The sequence below is a fragment of the Setaria italica genome, chromosome IX, assembly GCF_000263155.2.
Source record: "Setaria italica strain Yugu1 chromosome IX, Setaria_italica_v2.0, whole genome shotgun sequence".
Taxonomy (NCBI): domain Eukaryota; kingdom Viridiplantae; phylum Streptophyta; class Magnoliopsida; order Poales; family Poaceae; genus Setaria; species Setaria italica.
In genome coordinates this window covers 52,971,346-52,998,956 of record NC_028458.1, presented here as the reverse complement: position 1 = coordinate 52,998,956, position 27,611 = coordinate 52,971,346, and the positions used below count along the sequence as shown (strand labels likewise).

The 27,611-nt window shown below is 43.9% G+C and overlaps 4 protein-coding genes across 10 annotated transcripts; 2 read left to right on the top strand and 2 right to left on the bottom strand.

Moving 5' to 3' along the window:
* Positions 1 to 1,181: 1,181 nt before the first annotated feature.
* LOC101776209 lies at positions 1,182 to 7,918 on the top strand. 4 transcript variants are annotated; one of them, XM_014804560.2, is made up of 10 exons: positions 1,182 to 1,423; positions 2,051 to 2,121; positions 2,732 to 3,665; positions 3,742 to 3,853; positions 4,463 to 4,559; positions 5,117 to 5,338; positions 5,414 to 5,550; positions 5,904 to 6,362; positions 6,440 to 6,930; positions 7,434 to 7,918. In XM_014804560.2, the coding sequence occupies exons 1-10, from the start codon at positions 1,277 to 1,279 to the stop codon at positions 7,839 to 7,841; spliced, it is 3,078 nt and encodes a 1,025-aa protein (XP_014660046.1). In that variant the 5' UTR covers positions 1,182 to 1,276; the 3' UTR covers positions 7,842 to 7,918. The 4 variants fall into 4 exon arrangements, with proteins under 4 accessions (XP_014660046.1, XP_022678799.1, XP_014660045.1 ...); XM_022823064.1 differs by lacking the exon at positions 1,182 to 1,423 and having other exon boundaries at positions 1,474 to 2,121; XM_014804559.2 differs by lacking the exon at positions 1,182 to 1,423 and having other exon boundaries at positions 1,475 to 2,121; positions 4,496 to 4,559.
* LOC101776891 (protein root UVB sensitive 3) lies at positions 7,784 to 12,187 on the bottom strand. 2 transcript variants are annotated; one of them, XR_002675792.1, is made up of 16 exons: positions 11,875 to 12,187; positions 11,714 to 11,771; positions 11,509 to 11,568; positions 11,346 to 11,384; positions 11,167 to 11,229; positions 10,738 to 10,794; positions 10,538 to 10,601; positions 10,015 to 10,098; positions 9,840 to 9,922; positions 9,618 to 9,747; positions 9,049 to 9,141; positions 8,768 to 8,906; positions 8,630 to 8,667; positions 8,341 to 8,528; positions 7,954 to 8,235; positions 7,784 to 7,850 (listed from the first exon to the last, which is right to left on the bottom strand). XR_002675792.1 is itself a non-coding variant. In XM_004985148.4 (15 exons), exons 1-15 carry the CDS (start codon positions 12,006 to 12,008, stop codon positions 8,137 to 8,139), a joined length of 1,329 nt encoding a protein of 442 aa, XP_004985205.1. In that variant the 5' UTR covers positions 12,009 to 12,187; the 3' UTR covers positions 7,890 to 8,136. The 2 variants fall into 2 exon arrangements, 1 of the variants encoding a protein (XP_004985205.1); XM_004985148.4 differs by lacking the exon at positions 7,784 to 7,850 and having other exon boundaries at positions 7,890 to 8,235.
* Positions 12,188 to 12,314: 127 nt separating this feature from the next.
* LOC101777296 (mitochondrial substrate carrier family protein E) lies at positions 12,315 to 16,884 on the bottom strand. Of its 3 annotated transcripts, XM_012842911.2 has the most exons (10): positions 16,609 to 16,884; positions 16,413 to 16,526; positions 15,320 to 15,435; positions 15,158 to 15,215; positions 14,824 to 14,973; positions 14,349 to 14,559; positions 13,860 to 13,905; positions 13,161 to 13,281; positions 12,992 to 13,064; positions 12,315 to 12,913 (listed from the first exon to the last, which is right to left on the bottom strand). In XM_012842911.2, the coding sequence occupies exons 1-10, from the start codon at positions 16,724 to 16,726 to the stop codon at positions 12,685 to 12,687; spliced, it is 1,236 nt and encodes a 411-aa protein (XP_012698365.1). In that variant the 5' UTR covers positions 16,727 to 16,884; the 3' UTR covers positions 12,315 to 12,684. The 3 variants fall into 3 exon arrangements, with proteins under 3 accessions (XP_012698365.1, XP_004985206.1, XP_022678801.1); XM_004985149.3 differs by lacking the exon at positions 16,413 to 16,526; XM_022823066.1 differs by lacking the exons at positions 16,413 to 16,526; positions 16,609 to 16,884 and adding an exon at positions 15,847 to 16,406.
* Positions 16,885 to 23,599: 6,715 nt separating this feature from the next.
* On the top strand, positions 23,600 to 27,444 carry LOC101775808 (ATP synthase subunit gamma, mitochondrial). The gene is made up of 9 exons (XM_004985145.3): positions 23,600 to 23,800; positions 24,185 to 24,228; positions 24,321 to 24,473; positions 25,103 to 25,216; positions 25,303 to 25,430; positions 26,214 to 26,336; positions 26,446 to 26,565; positions 26,818 to 26,939; positions 27,086 to 27,444. Exons 1-9 carry the CDS (start codon positions 23,691 to 23,693, stop codon positions 27,153 to 27,155), a joined length of 984 nt encoding a protein of 327 aa, XP_004985202.1. The 5' UTR covers positions 23,600 to 23,690; the 3' UTR covers positions 27,156 to 27,444.
* The last annotated feature ends 167 nt before the right edge of the window (positions 27,445 to 27,611 follow it).

The window sequence follows — 27,611 nt, the reverse complement described above, 5'->3', positions numbered from 1 at the left end:
GTGCCGGGAGCCTCGTCCCCTCGTACCTACACTTCACCAACCTCAGTCCATGTTCTACTCAAGACGAATGGCACCTTCAGTGATGTTTTGATAGACATCGATGGCAGCTTCACAACATGGCATCGCCCATGCTTTTGACCGGTTTGTTTCTGGTACCCTACGCTTGACCAGGCTGGTAATTAGCACGCATCCAGTTCCGTTGGAGTACAGTTTTTGAAGTCAATGATTTTTTTTTTGGCGCCACTTCTACTTCTTTAAATTCATTTTTTTTCCCAAACATACATCCTGGCCAAAAAACATTTCTCGTAGATGATTCCTCACAAGTCACAGCAGGTGTAAGCGCCATGAATCAGGGTAGTATTGCTGCCATCGCTGCCTTTCCTTACTAGCCACTCTGCCAGAGAATCCGAGTGCATCACAACTCACAAGTTCACAAAATCACAACAACCCCCTCCATAATTGATATTGGTGTGAATGACTGAATCGGCCCATGAGTAAATGTTCCCCGCCGGTAGTTTTTATCAGTAGTCAGTTTCCTCTTGAATCGTTCAACCACTGCTCCTCAAGAGTCATCAAGAAGCTGCCCTAAGAGGAAAAAAAAAAAAGGAGTCATCGGGAAGCTAATTCATCAATGGAGGGGTTCGACCTGCGAGGCTGCACCGTTGGATCGTCGATTCCGCTTCCAAGGATGCTGGCGTGAACGGTGAACCATCACGCCGGGCCCACCGGTCAAGGCGGCCAGCAAGCATTTTTCAAGCCTACGGACGCGGAGATGATCTAGGTACTTCCAATGACAGCTCGGTCCCACCTGTTGCCAGGGAGCCGCGACGACACCTGGTGGGACGAGTCTTATTTTTTGTCTCGCGTGCAGGCTAATCACCAGCCGTCGGATCGACACCGCCGGATGCCGCGCTGCCGAAGGTGGCCTGGCGAACCCACGAGGGACGTGGGTCCCGCTTCTCGATCAGGAAATGCGCGTATGCACACCCACACGTCTGCATGACACCTGGGCCCTACTCTTCCTGGACCCACCTGTCAACGGGTCCAAGTGCACCACGCTGGAGGCGTGTAGTGACTTGCCCTCTCCGGTGGGCTGGTGGGCCCCACTTCCGGTGGCGAATCGACCCCGTGTTCTCTCTGTTGCGAGCAACGTTCCGCTGCTTTCCTCCTCCGTCCTTATGAACACCACCCCACCACTCCACCAGCGGAGACACGAGAAGAGCAAAACCCTCTTTCTCTCTCTAGCACTCTCTCCCCGTGGCGATCGAGGAATCCAATGGCGCATCCGGCGAGGCCACCAGCGAGGCACCCGCCGAACCCTAGCCTCGCCCCCACCTCCCGGCCGGCGCCGGCGCCGGCGGTGCCCCCGTCTCCGACGACGCCGGCCGCTCGCCGCCCCGAAACGCCACGGAGGGCCGCGCAGGTGATCGGTCCCCTCTCTCCTCTCGGCGCGACCGCACCTCTTTTCCCCACCAAATCGTCCTGGCGATCGCGGTTGCTTTCGGTGGGGTTTTGTTGGGGGGTGAAATGGAGTTGGGGTTTTTTTTTGAGGTGCTTTGAATTTCTGCGCACCGTGCGGGTTTTGTGTTGCTCGCTTGCTCGTGCTGCCTCTGTATCATGAGGAAAATGAAGAAATCTTTTAATATCTTTTAGGAGGGCGTCCCGTTTGATGCGTGTACGCTTATCTTGCTTTTCGCCATGACCCCGCCTATACTTTGCACAGCATCGCCTGGATTCGAAATGCGGTCATGTCCAGTGTACTAAAGATACCAAGTGTGTTTTGCTGCGAGTGGTTCACCCAAATCTGTGCTGGAGTTTGATCTTTCGATTTGTAATTTCCGTGGATTATTTCGCTGCCATGGAATTTGCTGGTGCAGTATCGTTTGTCCTACTAGGTACTTTTCACCTCGTCAAAATTAGATTTGATCCTAGTACACAAATATTTCCTCTGAATATGTATGTTATCTTTAATCTTCCATTATGCTTCGGAACACATACACTCTATCCTGTACTTGAAACAGCTTTCCATTTGATTTGCTCTACTTCTCAGGACACACCTTGGGCAACATGTGTTGATGGTTCAAGAAACAGTGCCCCCTCTCAGTACAAACAAGATCCAAGGTATATGTAGGTCCCTTTCTGCTTACTGAAATTCGTGCTTGCATTTTGCACAAGAGATTTGTAAATGAGTTCATTTGGCCCAAAGTAAAATGAGAACTGTGAATGAACCATATTTAGATGTTTGAAGTTCAACATGATTTGTATATGGCAAGATACATAATTGATATCTGGTCTGTGATGTGCTTGGAGATGTTGCTTTGTTAGAATGAGATTTTGATATGAAAGTATTTTTCGGATTAGTTGCATTACACTTACATGTTTCTATTTTTCTTTTTTGCTTCAAAACTCTGGCTGAAACAGATTCCTTCTTTTTCTGGAAGATGTATTGACATGTGGTATACTAGCTTGATCCATCTTTTATGCATTCCAATCTTCTCTAAAACTGGAGGTATTCGTTACACTGTACCACGATATTTGAATTTGGGCATCCTTGCATCATTTAAGCTACGCATACATTGTTTGACAAGGCTCTTGGCAGATTATTAAGACAGTTGTTGGCCTGAATTGTGTAAAAAGACCATGCATTTCTTTGTGCTAAATCTCAATTTTTTATGTTGATTCTAACGATATTGATTTGCTAATTGATAATGATTTTTTATTTTAAATACAGACTTAATCAAATTCGTCATGCTAATGAGGCAACGTCCAGAACCAAGGGAATTGTAGAACCAGACTATTCAGATAAGCTCAAGGTGCCTAGATTTTCTGGTGGTACATATTCAAAGCCTGAGGCAAGAGTGAAGTTGATTCCCGTGGAAGATATTACCTACGCAAAACATAAGAAGCCATACGGTAGAACTGTTGGCTCAGCTGCGTTACAGAAAAGACATTGCAGACGAAGTGTTACACCACCACCAAATTCACGTAAAGTATCTCTTGTGGGATCCAAATCACTCACTCAAAGTCCTAAGACATCAGCATCATCCTATGACTCGTGTTTACCCCGTAAAAGACCTGAGACAGCTGAAACTAGGCACCCATTTGCTAGGGGGCACATAAGTAGCTCTGTCACCCCCCAAATTACTTCTCTGAAGGACCCTGCATCGCCCAGTTGCAAATCTTCACAACCTTTGAGTACTAATTGGAATACTGATGCTACTCCTAGAAATCTAGACAGAATGGACGGTACAAAAGCACTTGCCAGGAGCTCCAGTTCGAGTATTTTGCATTCTCAAGGCCAGAGCAGCCAAAAACTATCAGCAATGGTAAATCCTGTGTCTCCTAGTCCCAAGCAAATGCGTGCTCCGCATCCAAGTGGGGATCCTGTGTGTACGAAGGCAGGACCTTCTTCTAAGAGTTTGTGCACACCAGAGAGTGGAAAGTTGTGTAGTAGAAACATTAATTTGACCCCAAGAAGTGCTGGAGCTCCTGGATTGCAAGCTCCTATTGTGGAGCCTGCATTGCTAAGCCCAACATCTGTGCTTAGTGAAAGGCCCATTGAAGTTTATCCTGATACAAGAACTGCTGCTCCTGTTGTGCAAGAACCAAGTGTAAAGCCTGTATTGCCGAGCACAATACCTGTGCACAATGAATCTTCCACGGAGGTATATTCTATTACTAGATCAAGCCCACATCCTTGCACTGTTTTTTAATTAAAAACTCAACCTGGTCATGCTGCAGTGCGACAATATTCCTCCAATACACAGCCCTCAATACATAGCTCCTGCGCAACACGGTGCATTGTTGCAAGAAAGAAACTCAGGGGCATCAATTAACTGTAGCAGATCTTCAGGTACATCAAGGATCCTAATAAGTGATAGCAACTCCGAAAAAATCTCGATATGCATACTAATGTAACTCATTTGATCATTTCGAACATGTTACCTTGTTGATGAATTTCTTTCTAAGCTGTCGTTGGATAAGGCAAAACAAGCCATATCAGCCAGTTGTTAACACTTTAACTAAGGCTGCAACATAAGATTGATGAGTGTTGTTATAACAGTGCTAATTTGACTGTTTTTGTTCAGTGGCTGCAACATCAGATTGATGAGTGTTGTTATAATAGTGCTGATTTGACTGTTTTTGTTCAATTGTTTTCCTTCAAATTAGTGTTTTGTGCCTTAAATATACCTGTGTGTGTTAGATTGTATACTTTTTATGCTTCGCTTAAGTACCTTTGCTACAATTCTTAGTTTCCTCCTTTTGTTTGGTAACTCATTTTAGTTTCTCCTTCTGCCTTTATGAAATCAGCTTGATTGCTTTTTCCTTCGTTATTAAAAGAAAAAAGAAGACTGCACAGAACAGAAAGACATTTTGTCATTTAAGTTCAGTGCATATATTATCATGGACAGGAGTACATTGAATTAATTTGTTTTTCCTGTTCCTAAATTTTCTTTTACAGCATTTTGTCATAACATTGGTACTCCGGAAACAGGTACACCAGTAATTTTACATACGAAGCTGCACAAGAAGCATGATCAACCAGAAGCCCTCTGGAAGTAAGCAGTAGGCTTCTTGTGCGTTTCTTTCTTTGTATGCGTGCATGTATGGATGGAATCACTCTTATTTTTGGGATGTTAATAAAGGATTTTTCTCAGCTTCCTCCTGAGGATAGGCAGATTTTGTTTCTCTACCACAGTAATTTGCCCATTTTGGCCCTGCATATTGTTCCCACCATATTGAATAGAAGTTGATTTGGTCTCTACGCAAATTCCACAGAGATAGCAGAAGAATATGTTCCCAAAATTGATATGCCAATGATATGAACTGCTCATACTCTTCAACGAGAACAGTAGACTGCTATAAACCATGAACCTCGTTTTTTACTAGGTGACGGAGCTAATTCTTAGCACAGCAATTGTGTACATCATAATAATCATCTATGCAATAAGAAAACATAATGTTCAAGCAATACAATGATGCCTTCTTATGTAATATGGAAGTGCCCACTTTTCTCTCTAATAATGCTATGTTGTGTAGTATGTAATAGTTTTGGTATTTTAGTATCCATGTAGTTCAGTTAACCACTAACATTAGGCTTCCATTTTTCTTGTAGGGGTAACTTTCATGTTACTGGAGAACTGATACATACTTGTGATGGACTTGAAGCCCATTTCCCTTTGGAAGTCTGTGTCAGAGTTTATGAAGCTTCAAAGAACATGCCTGAAATTTTAAACCTGGAGGCTATACCTCTTTCCCAGCTGTGGCCAAAACAATTCAAGATGGAACCCCCGGACGGGGGGGATATTGGACTATGGTTTGTGAGCAGTCATGAAAGGTAAGTTTATACTCTAATAGGGTCTCTGCACCTGTGCACTTAACCATGCACGTAAGTTCTACTGATTAGATTAAGATTTATTTATTACAGGCCTCACAGGAGTTTCGATCATCTTCTTGAAAAAGTTGCTTCACATACTGGTCTCTTGACCAAAGTTGGTGATACTGAATTGGCAATATTTTCATCGTTGTTGCTGTCACCAAACTATCAGAGTACGTTTGCATATTCTTGCAAAGTTTTGTTCCTATTACTCATCCTTTTACTGTTCTAACGAGAATAATCTCTCAGCCACCTAACAAAAATGAAAAGAACTGTCTTACAAATTTCACATGATTGACAGACTGTTTTTTTTGCAAGCTGATATTGTCTTTTGCCCATCTTTTATTTGGTAGTACTCAGTTGATAGGTTTGTTGCTAACGTTGGCTTGCGCAATCAGATAGGTTTGAGCACACTGAGTTTGCATGGGCATGATTGAAAAAAAAATAGAGAATTTCTAACATCTTTGAAGTGCAAATACAAGTTTCTTATCTAACTTCTGAACTATTATTATTATTATGGTTACAGGAAAAAATGGTGAATTATATTTTTGGGGTGTTTTTGGGAAGCGTATCAGGAAGAAGCGGTGCCAACCCAGCAATCATATAAAAAATGTGAAGATCAGCAATCCCAGTCAGTCAAATGAAGACTCTTGTAACAAATATGAGGAGGTAGGCGCAAGATTGAATGTCACAAAAGGCAAAGGGACAGAGAATAATGAATCTGATATTGGCATAACATTGGGTGCAAGAGGCAATCCAACAGATGTCACAGAAAACAAAGAGAGAGGGAGGGACAATTATGAGGGTATTGCCAAGTTATTGGATTTGACAGGGGGCAAGGAGACTGATAGAGTCAATGACTGCATGGCAGTGGTCGGAACTCCTGATTCAAACCCTGCATCCAGTTGTTCAGCTCCTGCTGCTTCTCTTCTTAACGGATGTTGCAGTCATGACTCTGCAAACAAGAGCATTTTTAGCTTAGAAGGTTACTATTACACGGTTGCTAGTATTTTTTGTCGATGTTCATTTTTTATTAATCTTCTGACTTAGCACTTTTTACAGATTCCGCATGCCAGCCTGCTTACAGATCTTCAGCTAGCTCAGACTTGATGCTGGACATACCCCCTGGATTTTCTCTTGATGTACCTCCTGGCGTCACGAAAGCTCACTGTCGGCTTCCGATCGAAGCTGCTGCTGTGTCTGGTGCCAATGCACCTCCCAGTCTGATATTGGACACTCCTCCAGGATTTCCTACAGATATTCCTCCTGGCTTTACTGAAGCTCATCGCCGACTACCTGCTGGACCAGCAACTCGTGCTTGTACCCCTGGCACTGAAAAGAAGCCCCTCATTAGGTTCTCTCTAAATGTTACAAGGCCTGTTAAAATGGAAGTTCCACCTGGATTTACTGCACTTCATGAAGTGAAAAAAGAGCCTGTGTTGCCTGCTGCTGATAAGGCCACAGAGAAACAAACACTATATTCTTTTGCATCTGCTGCATGTTCAATGGAAAAAGCTGGGAAAGAAGATGAAATGGAAATCATGGACAATGAGGTACAAGCATCTCCTGTGCTTTCACTAAATAGCCTGTACTTCAGTCCTTTTTCTTTCTCGAATGCTTAAAATACCGTGTGTTTTGCTAATAGCCTGTAGTCCGGTCCCTTTTCTTTCTCGAATACTTAAAATACTGTGTGTTTTGCTAATAGGCCTGTAGTCTGGTCCTTTTTCTTTCTCGAATGCTTAAAATACCGTGTGCTTTGCTAATAGTCTGTAGTCCGGTCCTTTTTCTTTCTCAAATGCTTAAAATATTATGCGCTTTGCTGATACTCTGTACTCCAGTCTCTAGCAGTAATGGCATGCTTTGTTGCCAGTGTATTTAGTGGCTGGATTTTACTGCATCAGTTTACATTCATAGCTGACATGATTTCTTGAAGCATCTGTGATGGTCATGATAGTATCTGTGCCTTTTTGTACACGCGGAAAAGGCTATGCTAGGTTGCAATGGTGCTTTTGTCATTTTTCTGTTCTTAAATGAGACTTTCCTTTCGTATGTACAGGTAAAAGTTGAACACGATGATAACTCAGAGGAGCGAGAGGTTCCAAAGATTAGGCGGCTTTCAGATCTGTACCGTGGGCCTTCGGACATAACTGAATTCCCCGAGCATGCATTCTTGCCCGACAAGTTTCAGGAGCAGGCCCCTAATAAACAGATGCATCAGAGAAAGAGAGGCAGGCGAGCATCACCAGAGCCTTCTCCAGCAGATATCACCACTGGAAGGCCGAATGTGAATGGTCGAATTGCCTTGAATGACAGCGCAGGTCAAGGGAATGGTAAGGTGAGATGCGTCTGCGCATCCTCTGAAGGTCGCGCGGCTCTGCCTACCAGAGCGTCAGGTGATCATCCGGATAGCAAGAGCATTTCCTGTAGGTGCGTTGTATGCAGCGAAGAGTTCCCATCACAGTGATTTGTAGGACTGCATCAATAAATGATGCTAGACTGAGTGACCCGGTACTAAGCAAATACACTCTTTGGATATTTCCTGTAAGGCTGTACCTAATGTGAATCATTAAACGTACCATGCTGAGCTTGAGCATACAGGCCAGCACCTGGTAGTGAAGACCTTGCTACATTGTCGATAGGGAAAACAAGATTTGCTGGTCTTAGTGAAACTCATGCGTCTGTCTTTTGTCATGTATTCATGTTACCGCGGTCTCACCCAAGTTAGATTTGGACGATAAGCCCGTAGGGCTTCGTTCCTCCTACTTGAGCTTTTCATCCAGCGTGCCGTGAAGCCAGCGTGCCCTCCAAACAATTGAATGCGACAGAAGGCGCTCTGTTGAGTAACCCTTCGCCTGCAGCTGTAACAAGAAAAGGGGGAAAATATTTCTTTGCTGGAAAACAACGTGCAAGAGATCAAAAAAAATGCTAACAGAACACGAGCATCTAGGATGCACAATGCTTACCTTGGAGATAAAAGTGGTATACTTCTCGTCCATCCATCGACTAGCCTCTGCATGCTGAGATTTGACGTTCCACGCCGAACTTGCTAGCATGAGTCCATGTATGAAGGACTTCAAAACATCAGCTGGTGCTGCCTGCTTGTGGATGAAAATGTGAACACCGCCTTCCTTATCCAGCAAAAGGTAGTTGGCTGGACATTCAGATGGCAAAAGGAAAAGACAGCAAAACTCAATTCCGCTAACAATAACCGAGACATGAACTTAGCAGTCAAAAGGAAAGACCTGAACTTACTGTTTTCATAGTGGGATCCTGTTTTTGCAATCTCCAACCTACCAAATGTGACAAACAGTGTGAGAATATATTCCTGATCCCCAAATATTGTCAATTGACAAACATATAAGCTCTCAGAACTTAGAACTTAGAACTTACATGTCAGTATGTGTAAGCATAGAGGCTTTAGCACCTAAGTGCACACGCTCATGTGGCAGTTTAATTCTAATTAATTTCCTCCAGCTTGACCAAAAAGGAAGAATATGTTCCTTCTGAGAAACCTCCTGCGGTGCAAGAACTAGGAAAAGGGGAAAACTAGAAATTTTGGTAAAATTGTGGAGCATCTTGTGTGGTTATTATTCTAATACATTGGCACAAAATTGAGATCATTCAACAATCATGATAAGTCTAACCCATAGCAGTGGTGACTAGTCACTCACCTTCGCCACATTCCTTGAAGTGCTGTAGTAGGATGGAAGTTCTCTCATCGTTTAGCGTAGTGAGTGAAAGTGACTTGACTGCCTTATAATTTGCTGGATTGTCACAAACAGAACAAGTGGATGTTTGTGTAAAGAGATGCTTTCATATGCTAAGGAAGAAGAAACTTAACACTAAAAGATGGCATAGAACAAGTATAAAACCATGTGATGAAGATTTGTTTTGGATATGGAGTTCAAAATTTTAATGAAACCACAACCCAACAGAAATGATTAGGACTGGTGGTCTAGGTCCAGACTACAACTTGCCAAATTCAAACTAGTAGCTCAGTCAAATTTCTTGCATATTATTTTCAATTAAAAATTCATGCACTCCAGTTTTGCTGCATTTTCTAATGTCACGTTCCTGTCATTAGTGTGTAAGGAAAGTTTTAGATTTAAAAATTACATACTTCGTTACCAAATAGGTTAGGACTTCATCACTATTAGAAGCCAAACAAACAGATAAGAAATAGGGAAAGTTTAGAAGCTGTTTGGGTTTAAAACAGAAGGAACAACGAAAGAACACTCACCATACATGTGGAACATTGTGAGAGAAAGGAATGACGCCCATACACTGAAAGCATGACCTCTGGTTATGTGAGCCAGCAGCATTCCCAATCCCATCCCTACCATTGTAGCAAGTGTCTCCTGACTGCCCTCCTGAAAAGTTGAATATGCTTCTGCTGCTACATATTAGAAATATTTGATACCAAAATGGAATATACAGATCTATGAACGATAACCAACGCTACCTTCGCAGAAATATCAGCTGCATTTTTTGCAAGTGCAAAATGCTGTGTTAATGCTGCTCTAGTTGCTCCACTAGCAACACCAGCTAGGACACAGAAACAATAAATTAGCCCAAAAAAATCCTCTCAGAAAGTTCCTCTTAATAAGTTCTGAAGTTCAATGTGTAAATTAACTTACTGAATGACCTAGATAGGCTGCCTAAGCACATTATAACTATCAATGATGAAGGAAACAAAGGGCTTAAGAGGTCCATCAACATTCCTGCACAAAAAACAAGAAGAATGTAAATGACCTTTTGACACTAGGAATTCTCCCATAATCCAGATTATATATGTAAGCTGAATTTTCAAGAAATTAATACACTACACTATTTTTTTTCTCGAACACGCAGGAGAGCTGCATATCATTGTATTAATAGGAGAAGAGTCATACAGAGACCCCACACACACGCCACACACACACACACACACACTGCAACTAACTGAACTCAAACGCCTGTTACTAAACAAAGACGACCACACCAAACAGAGGCTGGAGAGAGAAATCAGCCAACCCCCCTGGCAATACACTACACTATTAGGAAGAGAGAATAATCTAACTTTGCATGAATATAATAATTTTTGTGTCATGGAGGAAAGCAGAGAAGGGAGATAAAGGGGACACTAAGTAACTGACTTTAGTGATTTCAACTGAACATTACCAAGGTCATTCATAAAGTCTGCAACTAGACGCCACATTTTCGCATTGCTATCAAGATTAGATCCCTGATGGAAAAGAAAGCACAGAAAATGAATGTAGACAATGACACGTTGACCACACAAAATATTAACAGAAACCACTATTCACAAGAATGCCTTGAAAGGCAGCAACATATGACCAAAGTTTCAATAGTGAGAGTACCTGATAAAAGGTGAACAATATCCCTCCAAGCATTCCTGTCAAATCCCTCAGAAACCACTGCCAAAATTGAATACGATAGGAAAGTGAGGAAACAAATTCAAAGTTACAACATTAGCCCAAGTGCCTAAGAAAAGGAGGGGAATTTTGGCAAAGGGAAAAAAAATTCTACATTAAAGTTTCTGCCAAGTAACCCACAGCTTGTGACAATGAAGAAAGAAGTGGCAATATTCTTAAGGTACACGCATAATTCTTTGGAAGGTTGTTCCAATCAAAATGGCAACACATACAACTGATCCTTATCATGTTGCATATCATTTTAAGGAAAAACAAATAAAAAAGGGGAGTTATTATGTGTTCAATAAACTAGTCCTGTCTGTCCTACCATCAAATAAGCATTCGTAGACTGAATGTTTAATCAAATGGAGTCACCTGAAAAGTAGCACCTATGACAGTAGCAGATTGTTCTCCGACTCCGATCGCACCTAAAAGAGCCTGGTGCAGTTCATTCCAGACGACAGCATATTAGAAACGCACAAACCAAACAAAACACATTTGGATACAGAGTGCATCATGAGATTGTAAAGGCAGAACAGAACCGAAAAGCTTACTTGTGTAGACAACATTGCACGGATGTATGTGGAGAGCCCCTAGAGCAACAACTCAGGTGAGAACCAAGCTCAAGGTAGCATTACTTTTTACCATAAGCATGATGGATAGTTGGATACAGCAGCTTGGTTTCAGAAAGAGCTCAAGTCGTGCAGGTAAACTTACTTGCAATGTATCCCACATCTGGAAAGGAACGTAATCCGGAGTCACGCTCCCAGGAAAGCCCTGGCAATACAAAGGCTCGCTCATCAGTCATAGTGATCAGTCCACAACAAATTAACAGAGAAGAGCCCCGAGTCCGAGCAGCGAAGTTCATTCTAGCAGATACAATTGGAAGACACGAAGCGGGGCTTGTGAGGCCTTCATTCACCTCGGGCACGAAGGCGCCTAGCATGCGGCCGCCGATCCGCCCCCACCGGCTGCCGAACCTGCGGTCACCAAGCCGGCAGCGCAAGCGCGCGGTCACGTCAGACGACTTGACCACGGGATCGAAACTCGAAACGAAGCAGAGGGACGGAGAGGGGGCACCACCTGTGGGAGGTGAGAGAGGAGGCGGAGGCGGTGAGGACGGCGGTGCGGGAGAGCGCGGAGGCGGACGAGCCGCTCCACTCCTCGACCGTCAACCACCCCGCCGCGGCCTCGCCCTGCGGGTGCGACGCGTCCATTTTTTTTCCTCCCGTGTTCCGCTACCGGCGCCGGGAGCCCGGGATCGCTGGCTGGATCGGGAATTCGGGCGGGTAGGTTGGCTGCCTCCCGTCGAAGAGTGGAGTTGAGTTGACTTGGCACTGGTAGAAGTCGGAGTGGGTCGTGCAGCTCGGCCTCGGTCGGTTGATGATCTCAACCCATAATAAGGGCACATTCTCATACAGGTCTGATTTGTGCCCAATTCGACAATTCCCACAGAATACGTTTTGTGGCGAACTGCCAGCTCAATGCTCAAGGTCTGAAAGCGCACGAATGGCAATATAATGTTTGCAACAGACTTAGAAACCAGCTCCCTATGTATGCATAATGCATTGGTCTCTGCAGAAATGTTACATGTTCACTAATGCCAGAATCCAGAAGTACTCCCACCAAGAATCCATGTTCCTAACTCAAAAAATTGCTGACCTAGTAAAGGATCATGAGGTTATCAGTTTCTTCTCTCTGATACATACAACGTTCTCGCCTAGCTGACAATGTAAGCTCTCCGCATTTGCACGACTGAAACCCATTACGTTGCGGAATAAAGACTATTCCTTTATCTTTAAAAAGAACTACTACGTTGCCAAATACAAAAAGATTCCGCCAGATAAATTCCACCAGAAAGGAATATTAGGTCGCTTCATAGGAGAAAGAACATTAAGCTGCTTTCTCAACTTCTGATCTGGCGTCGATTGACAGGGTGGCTAGTTCACGGGCATCTGTGTCGACCTTGTCGTTGAAACGGTCCCTTAGGAATTCCACTGCCATGAAAGTGAATGCTGATGCAGGGATGTACCAGATTATTCTAGGAACGCTTCCCTTGAACAAGCCACGCGCCCCCTCGGAAGTCCATGTCTTTGTTATAGCATCCAGCCACCCATTGTACCTGAATTATACATAAAAGGAATTTTGTAACTTTGGCCACAAATCATATTTCACCAAGAGAGAGATCAGTCATAGTTACCTAGATGTTGGTCCTTGTACTTGCAGTCTTGTCTTAATCACGTCCAAGGGGGTTGTCAAGTATGCACTACAGCCTGCATACAGGAGAGTTATCAAGAGGCAGAACTTCAGGTTCTCAAGTGATACAGTAACAAATATATGGCTTATAACATATAATAGACTGGACATACCGCCTGCCAATCCTCCTAAAACAAGGCCTTCAAAGGAGTTGCTGACATCCAGATCACTGTGTGGCAAATACTTTGTTTTCCCATATTCAGTCAATTCTTTCATTGCTTCATAGAAAGTGACCTGGAAAGCCACATATGTGTTCATTAAAAGATTCTTTTAAAAAAATAGAAATCTATAAACTGTCCACAACATTCCAGTAAGCTTAGAATACACAGAATTTTAATTGAATGGATCTAGTGAAGATCTGGATCTATAAGAAAAACTCGATATCCACAAGAAACACGTTCTTGGTACATTAATCATGTATAAGGGCTACTCGGAATTCGGAAAGGAGAAAGCATGTATAGGCTCTAGAAGGGCTACGGGAATGGTTCATATCTCCTGGCTTCGATAATCATTGCTACTGAGGAAAGCCCTCTAGCATATCGTGCTTATATACCATGAGACCAGGAATAAAAGGCTATCGCCTGAGTTGGGAATCATCCAGTTGTCAAAATAATGTCAACCAAAAAGATACTGGTGGCAACTGGGGGATGATTATTGCTGCTGTGTAAGTGAACAGACAAAACATAATAATATCCAATTTAGGAGCTACTAGCTTAAACTCAAACTACCAGCAGTGCTTATGGAAATGAGTGAGTTTGCTAAAAATTGCTAGGATTGAGAAAAAGAAGAGTATAAGCTGAATTTTAGTGTACCATTAGACCAGCAAAAGGGACATCTCTGGCAAGCGTAGACCAGTATCTGCAAGAAAGAAAAGGCTCAGCTGTAACAAAACAGTAGTGTATAACTGACAACTAGCCTGTCACCATAGGGTGGTGTCTGTTGAAAAAGAACAAGTATGACAGTTAGACTATCATGATAAGAATATTAGTACCAGTTTTGTTTTCACAAACAAATTGACAGATAAATGTTTGTTCCATCAACACAAATAAATTTAAATATGCACACAAACAACTATTTCATACAATAAGAATTTATTTCTGACCTAAAATAGACATAACCTTTAAAGATTCCAAATATAACAGAGCTAAGGACCTACTTGTGCAATATCAATATACAAGGTATGGTAGGGCTAGGTTACTTCCTTTGACGTGACTTTATGTCATCCAATTAAAAAAAACATATCAAAGACACTATCTATTGATAATGATAGACTGGTACCAACAATCAGTCAGTGCCAATACCCTGCATAAAGCCCCTTCAGACCATGATCTCTCCAGATAGAACAACCAGCATGGAGCATTCCATTGTAGTACCCATACATCTGAGCCCCATGAGCTTGAGAAATACTTCCTTTAGCTGCAGCTGATGCCCAAGATTTTTGGGTGCCTTGGACTTGCATTCTTTGTTTCATGACTTCGCAAGGCACATATACAAAGGATCCAAGTGTATCACCTGGAATCAAGAATGAAACATACATGTGGTATCAAGGAATCAGCATAGGAAATTATATTTTGACGTCATGCGTCCCAACAGAAACTGCACCAACAAAGTATTATGACCGATAAAAGAGGATGCCACAAAGGTTTTTTTGTGCCGCTATAAAGTCCCCATGGTTGGTAAAAAAACAAGTATAAAGTTAAATATATCATGCAGCACCATAAAGATTTTTAGAAAGTAAACGCAGAATCGCAGATAAATGAAAACGGAAGTGCTTACCGATTGCTCCAGCAATAAAATGTGACCAGTGTCCACTTAGATTAGGATTAGCATTCTCCAGCCATGTCTTAGTTGATTCAATAACACCGAAGTATGTTGCGCCAGTCGCAAGTGATCCAGTAACACCTGGGCTGATTCCTCTGTAAAAACCTGAAAGAGGTCAACAGCAATGTTTATCGAGATTGTATTGATGCTTGTGAGTGTGGATGAGGGTACTTTTTTGGCAATATCAGAGCTCAGGGCTAATGAACTATGACATTTAACATTTTTAGTTGTTTTTTAAAAAAATTAGCATGGCCTTATCCCGCTACTTTCCATTTTAACATTCACTAACCTCTCAGACCATCAGAAGCCCAAACTGTCCTGAGCATCTGGAATATGTTCTTCTGAGCCTGTTACGAACAGATGAAGAAAGATGTAGCACTTATGTATCAAAATTATGCATTTTAACTATATGACAAAGTTTACATGAAGAAAAGTTGAAACAATCTCCCACCTTAGCCCCTGTCATTATAGCCTGACTCTGAAGCCTTGTTTTCAGAGTGTCAACAGGATGCATCATGCCTTCCCCAAACGCGCCTGCAATTCCTCCCCATACAAATTCCCTCCATACTGCATCATAAGTTTTATCTCAGTGCATTTCTTGGAAAGTGCATGTATGCTTCCTGATAACTAATACAAATGCAGATCGCTACGGCATGGTCTACTTTGTTGAATGTATGATAAACTAATGGTGGAAAATATAGTCGATTTTGTCCTCATAATTCAAGAATGATATAGATAATCCAATATCAAAACAGAAGTCTTCCATTGTACTTGTTGAGGAGCATTTCACTGAATAACCACCCAATGCAAAACAAAGCATGTAAATGATCCACAAGTAATCTCTTTTGCATCAACAATACCCCATTGGAGGAAATGAGCCTGGTTAAGTTCAGTCAGCATTAAAACTGACCGGTTCAAAATCCTATGCCCCAGTATGCTTCAACCTCACACCATGAAACCCTCAATTTCCCACTGTACCTTGCCATCTCCCAATTTTGCAGCGTTGGGTCTTAGCTGAATCTTCACAGAACATCAAACCATGAGAACCCTCAATTTCCCATTGTGCCTTGCCATCACCCAAATTTGCAATGTTGGATCTTAGCTGAATGTTCCCACCAATCCAACGGTTGGGAGAGGAAAAGCATAAACAGTGAAGGCAGACTTCTGGGGAAAGTGAAAGTGACAGTCGTAGATAACTAATGCAATAATAGTTCCCATCGTGCAGTTTACTTTATTGTAGAATGGCAGTAAAATGGAAAATGACCACAATTTCTTCCTTATTTTTTGAGAATGAAATAGGTAATCCACCCCCCCCCCTCCCCCTCAAAACACTAGGCTATTATTAAATAAAAGAGTGAGCTAAATTGATATGATACATCAATTATCACATCAAAATCTAAGAGAGGTTTTTGTTCATAAAAGCATTCCACAGCATAACCACCTGACACAAACCAAACAAATAGACGAACAAATGATCTATTTCTTCACTAATCGCCTACCACAGGAAAGAACCTGATCCTGTTGAATCACCATTTAACAATTACCAGGTCGAAAATCATAAGCCTCGGGTTCACAATATGAGAATCCTCCATTCCACAATGTACCGTAGTCCCCAAAATCGCAATGTCGGGATTTCGCTGAATTTACTACAAGAGACCCTGAGAATTCGCAAACAAAAGCATAACTTGGGGAAGCTAGTGATCCGAATCTCTGTGCAGCGGAGAAAAAGGGAGCACTTGCCGAAGAAGTTGGTGAGGTGAGGAGACGGCGGTAGGGAGGTCGGGCTCCGACCACCGACTCCAGCGGCGGCTGCAGCTGCGGCGCCGGGGGCAGGGGGAGAGGACGGAGACGCCTCCATGATCGCCGACGCGTGCGATTTCTCGAGGAGATTCCTCAGGGGTTTAGGGTTTTGAACGGCGCGCCATGGACGCTGCGTTCATCTGGCTCTGATTCGGTGGACGGTGCGGTGCGGCGGCCGCTGGGCCGCTCGCAGTCGCGGCAATGCTTGGGCCGTTGACCGGCTCACCGCGTGGTTTGTCGGCCCCGTGCGTGAACGTGGTACAAATCGAGCCCGATGAAAGGACTCTGTTTTTCCTTTTTTTTAATTAAGGAAAATATCTGCTCTTGAACATGTGTCACATGTGAATGTCTACAGTCTACGGTCACAAAGAAACAATTATAGTCACATAATAATTAGAAGCTACACGAGTACTTAGACTCCAATCCTTAAACTGAAGGGAAAAAAAGAGAAGAAAGAAAAAAACTAAGAAAGAAAGCTTAAAAGACTAAGCTTCGAACTTCTTCTACGTCCTTCCTTCAACCTTACTTTGTTCTTTACGCCTCACATTAGCTGTCTTCTTAGAAACTTTGATGTTAGGATCGTCAACGGTCATGTGCTGTCTGGTAGCTCCTAACATCTAGAAACCGCATTGAGTCAATTTCTACCACGCAAACAGATCGGGCACCGCCATCGCTCCAAGCTGACCATGGTGTCGCCATCAGGGACTCCAAGACGATGCCTCAAGAGGAGAGAAACATCTAGATGCTGCCGCCGCCCGAACCAGTGAGTCGGTTGGTTTTCACCTGGATCTGTCCCTGTAGGTTGAGGTCCTCGTGGCAATGCCTTCAAGAAGGAAAAGGGTGTCCATGGCACCGTTATCACCGGTGGCATACGGTGTGGACCGAGCTAGGTTTTCGCCCACGAATCTGCACGCCAAATAAGAGCACTGCACGGAGACCCGTGATCCCTAGCCGCTCTACCAAATCACCCAAAGAACGCCCAGCAGACACGGTGACTGTGACCGAAAGACCCCCCACCCGGAGATCACCCAAAGGACGCCCAACAGACACGGTGACTGTGACCGAAAGACCCCCCACCCGGAGGCTAGAAGGGGCGGCGCCAAACAAAGGCGAGCACCCCACGACGGCGGTAACCGGTGGCGGGAGAAGAGCCTCCACCTGGAGCTCAGCCCAGGAAAGGTCTCCGCTGCGGGCCGCCGCGCTGCCCTCGCCACCGTCTGCGACAGCAACTAGATCTAGGATTTGTTGTTGAAGAAAACTTGGAGGAGGGAGCCTCGCCGCCGCCGTCCTTGCGCCCGCACGGGATATCGGCAGCGCGCTCCAGTGGCGGCGAGGTAGAGGGATGGAAGGGGGAAGGCGTTGTGGTGGTGCGGCGGGGGTCCGCCCGGGCCGCCCCTAAGGGCGACGCGAGTAGCGTGAGAGCGCTCCGCTATTTTTTATAATACAGAATTTAGCAAAAATGTAACGGACAACCACTCACGTTTATAGATACATAAAGTATAATTCATGCGAAACAAATGATTTGATGTGGAGCTAAAGCAGTTTAGAAAACAGTAAAATACATGTCGGAACAAACCTTGCCTCTATTCCAAGTTTCCAACCTCTGTTTCTCAATGCCGAGGAATGGGCATACCTAGGGGTAGGTGGTATTTCGTGGGAAATGAAATATGTAAAAAGATATGATGAAATGACATGAAAAAGCATCTAAAGAGAAAGGAGAATGAAAGAAAAGAACATTAACTTTATGTAATATTCAAAAGTAAACTTTTAACCCAACACATGCATTGCAAGTAATTTGGGACGGAGGGAGTGGGTTAATTATCAGAAACGGCAAGTAACTATCATTACCACCGACCAGCAAAAACAACTTCGACGTTCCCAACAAGCAAAAAGGAAATAGCAAAACAGATTGCCCTACTTAAAACGTCAAGTTTTCTTAGCTGGAGATAGTACGTTTCTCTTGCAAAGTTTTACTACTATATAATAGTACTACTCCATAGTCAATAGTGGACTATCGCTATGTTAGATTAAATGGCATCTTACTTACTGATAAAAAATACCATGCCGTGTGCATTAAGTACAACCTCTAATGGTTTTAAAATGAGTGTAAACTTGATGTGTCTGGACACCATGCGTAAGTGAAATCTCACCATTAGGTTTAAATAATCATCACATTGCTGCTACTTATTTGATGTTCAAGATGTTCAAACTAAGGACTCGTTTGGATATCAGAGGCTAAACTTTAGTCCTGTCATCGTATGTTCGGATACTAATTAAGAGAACTAAACATGAGCTAATTACAAAACAAATAGCAGAACCTCATAGGTTAAATCGCGAGATGAATCTATTAAGCCTAATTAATCCATCATTAACTAATGGTTACTGTAGCATCATATTGTCAAATCATGGATTAATTAGGTTTAATAGATTCGTCTCGTGATTTAGCCTAGGGATTGTACCATTATTTTTATAATTAATCTATATTTAATACTCCTAATTAGTGTTTAGATCCGATGTAACACCCTATCTCCCAAACGTCCCTAAAATAGGGCGTACGCCCCTAAAATAGGGCGAACAATGGCCGAACGCGCCTGAACTCTCGAGTCTCAACTCTCGACCCACAAACCGCGTTGAAAAAGGCGCACACAGACCCACCCCAACTCGTTCCCGCGCGTTCGAGTTCCGATCATGTCGTACCAGCGTTCCACCCGCGCCTCGAAGGGCAAAGCATCGACGGTTGGAGAAAGCGGCGGCGGGGATGCCGCCGCGGCCGGAGGAGCGCCCTCTCCCCGCCCAGGACCCGGACCATCGCCCGCCGGTGAGGCGGCGGCGGCGGAGGAGGAGGAGGCGCGCGCCAGGCGCGAGGCGGAGAAAGCGGAGCTTGCGGAGGAGATCGCCACGCTGAAGATCGTCGCCTTGGAGGAAGAGCTGGCCGGACGCCGCTGCTGCTGCTGCTGCTACGCCCGCCGAGCCTGACCCTTAGCCTGATGACGACGTGATCAGATGTGCGTGATTGATTGCAGCTGTTGCTAGAACTTGGAAGAATTAGATAGAAAACTGCAATGTCCCCTCGTATTCTTCTAATCGAAGAGCCGTCCTTCTTTGCACCATTGCAATTTTGCACAAATCTTTCTGAAAAGAAATGATTCTGCACAGCGCACAGCTGGTTCTGCCATGGACCGTCAAGACTCAAGCTAGCACCAGCCAGGCATAAGCTGCCGAGCTATTCTGTTCAGGGAAAGCAAAAACCTTTTCTGCACGGGCAAGCGGGGTACATTCCATTCACCATTCAGTGCTGATGGTCAAGGGGTCTGGTCAATGAGCTGCCATGACCATTGACCGCAGCTCAGCTGCACGCCTGCATGTGCTTTGCTGCACGCCAACGCCAACCTTTTCTTTAACCGAATGCATCAGACTCAGATTCAAAGTAGGCGCCTGCGTATTTCAGTAGGTCTTGCCATGGCCGAGGAGAGGATCATCAACAGCACAGTGCACAGTCTGCACAGATACCGGATTCGGCAGGACATACACGCCGGAGTTCCAGACTTCGCAGTCAAGAGTTAGCATGCGGCTTTGGGATCAAATGAAATAGGGTTATATCCATTTTATTTTTTAGTTGGAGAGGCTGAGAGCGTTGGGATAATGCTATTTTAGCATCGTTAGTCACACTTAAAGTTGATCCAACTGTCGTGTCATCCTCCTTTTCCTTCTCTTTTTTTTCTTTTTTCTTTGTGCCGGCCTTATCTTCTCCCGCAACGGCCTCCCCGCGAGGGACACCCCGGCGGCGGCGGAGGTCCCAAGGTCGGAGCTCGCGCTCCCCCGGCCAGCTGCGGCGCTCCCCCGGGGCCTCCCCGGCGGCGGCCTCCCCCACGGCCTCCCCGGCAACCTCCTCGCGCCGTCTCCCCCAGCGACCTCCACGCCGGCCTTCCCGGCGGCGGAGCCACTGACGGAGGAAAACGACGCCAACGGAGAAGAACTGGGTCGGCGTGGTCCGACCGATTCGGAGGAATGCAGATCAGTTCCAAATCGACTGTCAAACCAAACATACCTGCCTACTGGCTACCGGACACCATATTTCATGTTTTCTCCTGAAAAAGCACCGGCAAAGTATTTTTGAAAGATCCGGATAGTGTTTGGTTCGTGCTAAGTTAACGTAAACACAAATGAAATTAGATTATAGTGTATTTAGTGGTGAAATGGATGATTACCCTTTTTATTTTGATACACTTTGGTAACGTAATCAGATTACGGTATGGGTGTTGCATCTGAGTGTGTGAGGAGGGGTAATAAGCTTGTATAGATATTATTTAGGCAAGGGATTCGACAGTGCCAATTGATTACAAACCATCGCAAACCAAACATATAATCAGATTACGGTATGGGTGTTGCATCTGATCAGAGTGTGTGAGGAGGGGTAATAAGCTTGTATAGATATTATTTAGGCAAGGGATTCGACAGTGCTAATTGATTACAAACCATCGCAAACCAAACATATAATGTGATTCGTTATCTTCAGTAATCAGATTACGTTACATTTGAGCCAATCAAATACCACCTATTAACTCATTCTTTTTGAAATAATATTGTGCCGAACGGGCTAAATTTTAGCCCCCGTCATATCGAATGTTTGGACACTAATTAGGAGTATTAAATCTAGACTAATTACAAAACTAATTACACAACCTCTAGGCTAAATCGCGAGATGAATCTATTAAGCCTAATTAGTCCATGATTTTGACAATGTGGTGCTACAGTAACCATTCACTAATGATGGATTAATTAGGCTTAATAGATTCGTCTCGCGATTTAGCATAGGAGTTATGCAATTAGTTTTGTAATTAGCTTATGTTTAGTCCTCCTAATTAGTATCCGAACATCCGATGTGACAGGGCTAAAGTTTAGTCCCCTCCTCCCAAACATACCTAAGAGGATATAGTAACTCGGCAAAAATATGTGACGATGCCTCTTAATGAAATTGGCTCCGTTTGAATCAGGATCCGATCGGACTGCTATATTAAGCTACGCGACTCACACCTCTCTCTCGTCTCCATTGAGTTATAGCCACATGGCTGAGCTAAAAAGACAAAAAAAAAACGCTGCACTAGCAATTTATCCTTTCGATACCAGCCGCTCAACCTGGAGAGCGAAACAGCCAGATTGCAAAATTAACGTTCTTCTCTCACCTCTTTTAGTAGAAATGGCGTCTTAGTAGCTTGGTGTCATGCAACAAAGAGCCACAATTCTAATGTTTTGGTGCCGATTTCCTTTTAAATTCCGTCCAAATCAAACAGAAATGGCGTTGTTTCTATCTTAAAGATTTTTCGTTGCAACTGAATCTGCCGTCTCATATCCTTGTTTGGATAACAAAGGTTTGGATTCCAAATCATGGGAAGGCGATTCTAAGTAAATTCCAAAGGGCCTCAAAGCAGTACCTTCGTTGAAAAAACTATTGAACATCCAGAGGATTTGGGTGCCAAAAACTTGGTTACCAACATTTTATCCAAATTGTGGGCATCGATCGAGCGAGTGGTGATTAAAGTTAAACTCCCTCGAATATAGCCTGAGTTTACGTTGACCGTCCATTTTAGCTCCTCTTGCTTACGAAACTGGATGCTTCTCCACCTAAACTCGAATCTAAAGCAGTTTTCGGCTAACGTGGCGACTTTGAAGATGGTTTTGTCCGATCGTGGCGCAAGGCACCTATTCTTGCTGGCAACTGTTCAATGGCCCCACGTGTCAGTCTATGCCATCTTCTTCTACCTCCTGTTTCTCTCTCCCTTCTTCTTTTTTTTCAAACTAGAGATGGCGTTGCTTGTTGATGCCAACGCATCAGCACCGCCAACGCACCAGCAGCAGTGCTGATGACCGATGGCTTATTGGTGCCTTGCGTGGTTGTTAAACGAGAAGCAGAGAAAGAAGAGGAATAGAACTTGCTGCTTGCTTGCATCTCGATTAGACAAAGAAGAATTGCGGGGAGAACGTGCTTGTGTGTGTGAGCCCGCAATAGCTAGTGGGGCAAGCAATAGGCGAGTTACGCAGTACGTAGGGAAGCATGAGGTCGAGCCGGAGCGCGAGCATGAGCACGACTGTGCGAGGCATCAACAGATTCCATTAGGAGCTAAAGCTATTGCATATCGAATCTTACATACGTAACACGGAGCCCGTCTGCCGCCGCCAAATATGGAGAATTCACGGCCCTTGTTGCGCCGTCGGTGCCGATGCATGTGGTGGGGTTTCGGTGTTCGAGCTCACCATGGAGTTGAGCCCCGACTTGGACACGGGACACGGCTAGGCGGATGCAATCACTGTCGAACTCCCCCCAAGCGTGTGGCCAGGAAGAGTGGTCGCAGCCGCCAGCCGGCATGGGCGCTTGGCGCGACGACCGCGTCTGTGTGGCCAGGCAATCCCACATTGTGATTAGGGGTGCGACGTGCAAGAGGTAGAGCATCGACGTCGCATCACAGGGGCTCGGGTGTGCTCGATTTCGACCGGTAGGGGCAGCGTCGCCATTCTGCCCGAAGGAGAAAGAGAAGGTGGAGGGGAAGAAAAAAGATGATGAGTGGGTCCAAGTGGGAGAGGAAAAAGAAATGACGGGTGGGTCAGGACACGTCGGATTGGCGCCTTGGCGATGATGCATTGCCAATTGGGTCAAAACCGGGGTGAAATTGGATGGAGGAGGTCACGTGTCCGGTTTTAAGAGTACCGGGAGGTAGAATGGACGGTTTTGGAGTCCTGGGTAAAAACGCGAACTCGGCTCATATTCCAGGGAGGTATAATGGACTTTTTCCAAAGGAAAAACTGGCAACTAGTCCGGAACACAGGCCCAGAAGAAGCCCAGAAGTACAAGGCCCGTGTGTTTTTGCAGGACTCATAGCCCATTTCTGTCCTCGACTCCTTCCTTATTAACACGTCCCGAGACCGAGAGAGAGAGAGAGAGAGAGAGAGAGAGAGAGTGAGAAGGGGGAAAAACCAGGCCTGCGACTGCGAGAGAAGCCAGGGCAAACTCAGGCGACGCGACGGCGATGGCGATGGCGGCGCTGCGACGCGAGGGGAGGCGCCTCCTCCTCTCCCCCACCGTCCCCATCCCCTCCCCGGCGGCCGCGGCCGCGCGGTCCTCCGTCGTCTCTCCACCGTAAGGCGACGACCTTCCCTCTCATTCCCCTATCCCTCTGGGGCTGGATCTGGGCGAAAGGGGTCTGTTCGTACATGAGCGAACGTTCTAGACGCATTATTATGCGAACGCTTGATCTGCGTGTTGGTGATAAGTGCAAGCGCGCAAATATTTCATATGTAGATCAGAGGCATAGCAAACGCATCTCATATGTAATTTGTCGCTTATATTTTTCCTTTTCGGTAAATCCCGTAGGTTCAGGGTCGGTATATACATTTTTTAATGTGTATTCAGGAACTGGAAATGTTGATGCGTGAAATGATTTATTTTCTAGATGTGTATATTTGTTCGTATAGAATTTTAGTCTATATGGCTTTGTGCTGACTGCTTATACTACATTAATAGGGAGATGGCTCCACTTGGTGCGCGGTTCGTTTCAACTCAAATTGGTAAGGCTTCTTGCAATCTATGGTTGCTTTGCTCACTTCGGTGAATCGAAAAAGGTTCCTAATTACTGCTATTTTTCTGTTTTGAAATGCAGTTAGGAACCGGATGAAGACTGTCAAGAACATTCAGAAGATCACAAAGGCTATGAAGATGGTTGCAGCGTCAAAGCTTCGGGCTGTTCAGACAAGGACTGAGAATTCGCGTGGCCTGTGGCAGCCGTTTACTGCCCTTCTTGGGGATGCTCCCAGTATGTATACATATGAAGTTTCCAAAGCCAATGGATGGCCTCTTTTCTAGTTTCTTTCAAATGTTCTGCCCTTTGTACATTTGGTATGATGTGTTTCTTTAGTGGGGTTTGATCTGTCACCTTTAAGACCTTAATGCTCCGTAACATACTGTAAGATTCAAGTTAGATTTCTTCAATGGGGTTTAGTCTGTCTACTAAGGCTTACTGGTATCATAGAGATTCAATTAATGCTTCTTTGACTAGGTTTTTTCTACCTTTAAGTGGCATCTTTCCTGCAATGGCATGTACTTGATAGTTTATTAAGTTGGTTGATTGAAATGTCAATGCCAAGAGCCTCATAAGTAACTGAAATCCGTATCATACTTCTCTACATCCTTATAAGCTTCCTTTGTTGGAGATGTCGCATTTCATCAATTTTGAAAATATATTAGTATGTTCTTTTCATGTTTCTGTGATGAATAGTTCAAATTTCCACTTCAAGAAAAAATGGAGTGTGTGATATGGATGGCTTTTGCTCATAGATTTTTTTGAATTTCTTTTGGTCAAGGTTCCAATACTCTGTAGACGTCTGCATCTTAGTTAAAAATTTCCTCATGTTACTGTTCAACCTGTCTGCTTTGACTCGACAGGCGTTGATGTCAAGAAGAATGTCATCGTGACCATTACCTCTGACAAGGGACTCTGTGGTGGCATTAATTCAACATCAGTGAAAGTTAGCAGGGCCCTTCACAAATTGACATCTGGTACTTTATTCATGTTGTTGATATGAATAGAATCCTTTTATATTGTTCTAAGTTTGTGAGTATAATGCTTGCGCTCCTGCTACCAGGTCCAGAGAAAGAGAGTACGTATGTCGTACTAGGAGAAAAAGGCAAAGTGCAGCTGGTGCGTGACTCGAAGAAAAGCATTGAAATGACCATAACTGAACTACAGAAGAACCCTATCAACTATACACAGGTCTGTTTTTCAACTTTGCCACTCCATTTTTAATTTGCAGATTAAGATTATGGGGGTTGTGTTTCAGTTTAAGATTTGGATTTGTTTATTTTCTTGATAGCTTATGGTTTTCACAGCATCATGCTGTTGCTTTTGTTTTCTGGCTATAAAACTTAATGAATGATCCTGTTAGACTAATTCACAAGACAGCTAATCTGAATGCGCAGAAAAGGATGTCTGGTCTAGTTACTGGTTAACTTATTCAGTCCAACTCTGGGCTCTTCTGGGTTCGAATGAAATTGTTTGGATTGCTAGCTGTAACAGTCATGGCCACAAAACAGCTTATGGATGTACCGATTCATCTACCTGACAGTTTCTTTACCTATTTTATTATTTGCTTTTATTCACATGAAAGAACTGAATTAATTGCTTATGTTTCTACTTTGTGTGCCTTAAATTTCAAGCATCAAAGTATAAAAATTAGCCACCCACTTTGTGAAGCAGCTGGTTCTTTGTGGCATCAAATTATTCAATATACCATATTCTACTGCTAGGAAAAACTGGCCTCTTGCATGCTTTAACTTGATATTTTGTGGAACTTGAATTATGAAAAATGTCTTGGCATGTTGTGGTGTTCACACTGTCCAGCTTCCTTAGGGGGTCAGGAATATACTGTTTTTTGTAAAAGTACATTTGTGCTTTGAAGAAATCTTAAGAATATGTTCACATTAGTACCTACTTTTTTTAATTACAGTTCTCCTTGTTGCTCCAAAATTTAATTACTATCGATTCAACGAATTTCAGATTGCTGTGCTCGCGGATGACATCTTGAAAAACGTGGAATATGATGCTCTGAGGGTTATTTTCAACAAGTTCCAGTCTGTGATATCATTTAAGCCCACAGTGGCAACAATACTGTCCCCTGAGGTAATAAGTGACCTTGAGGCTTGTGAATTAGCTAATCAGCAAAACCACCCAAAACACAACATTATAACTTCATTTTTTGTTACTGACTTGTTTTTTTTCCACCTGAAAGGTTGCAGAAAAAGAATCAGAAGCTGGTGGGAAGATGGGTGACCTGGATTCTTATGAAATTGAAGGTGGCGAGACAAAAGCAGAGATATTGCAGAATCTTTCTGAGTTCCAGTTTTCTTGTGTAAGTCTTTGGTGATCACAAAGGAGCTAACTAAGCATTTTTCATGTATTTGGTTTAATTATCTGGGGGGAGAATATACACGGTTATCCTTCAAAGCAACAGATTTATGATAAGCTTAGCAGGTTTTGTAGTGTGTATTGTGTAAATATACAGGAAAGCATGTATAACACTTCCAAGAAATTGTTTTTTGTAGTGACTAGATAATTTTTGGGCTCTCTTATGCTAACATATTGCAATGCCTGACTTTGGCAGGTCCTCTACAATGGTGCCCTAGAGAATGCGTGCAGTGAGCTTGGAGCCCGCATGTCTGCCATGGACAGCTCTAGCAGAAATGCTGGCGATATGCTAGACCGTCTCACTCTCACTTACAACAGGTTTGTTTTTTCCAACTACCACCTTTTTTATGCAAGCATATCGTTGATCAACATGTCCAACTGAAAATGCATGCATTTGCTATAGCAAGCAAGATGCGCAACATGATTTGAGAAGATAGACTAATTGCTTCATTTTCTGTATCCAGGACACGCCAAGCATCCATCACTACTGAGCTCATTGAGATTATATCTGGTGCATCTGCCCTTGAAGGATGAAGAAACTATTTGGACAATTTCCTTTTCCCTTTTTTACTCCCAATAAGGGCTTCGTTTCTTCTGGACCTGGAGGCTTAGTTTTGACTTTTGACCCTTATCATTTCACTTTTCCTTGAGAGAAACAAACTGTCATGCCAAGTTGCAATAATTACCGACAACTATGATGCTGATGTGCGCCCATGGCATATGCAGAAAAAATGTTCAACAGCTAATGCGGTATGACTGGTTTGCGTAAATGGTGTTAAACCGAAATATATGTATTGCTGCACATGAATGGCAAGTTTTGTTATATTGGTGGAGTGGCGTTGATGCTGTAGCTCCTGCCAGTTCGAGCGACTTCTAATACACCTCATCGATGACATTTGTAGCATGTTAGGCGGCGCAAATTGGTGTTCCTAATAGTCACCGCCGTGCATTTTGAAGATAACTGAGCTCGTCGTGAGGCCTGCGTGTCGT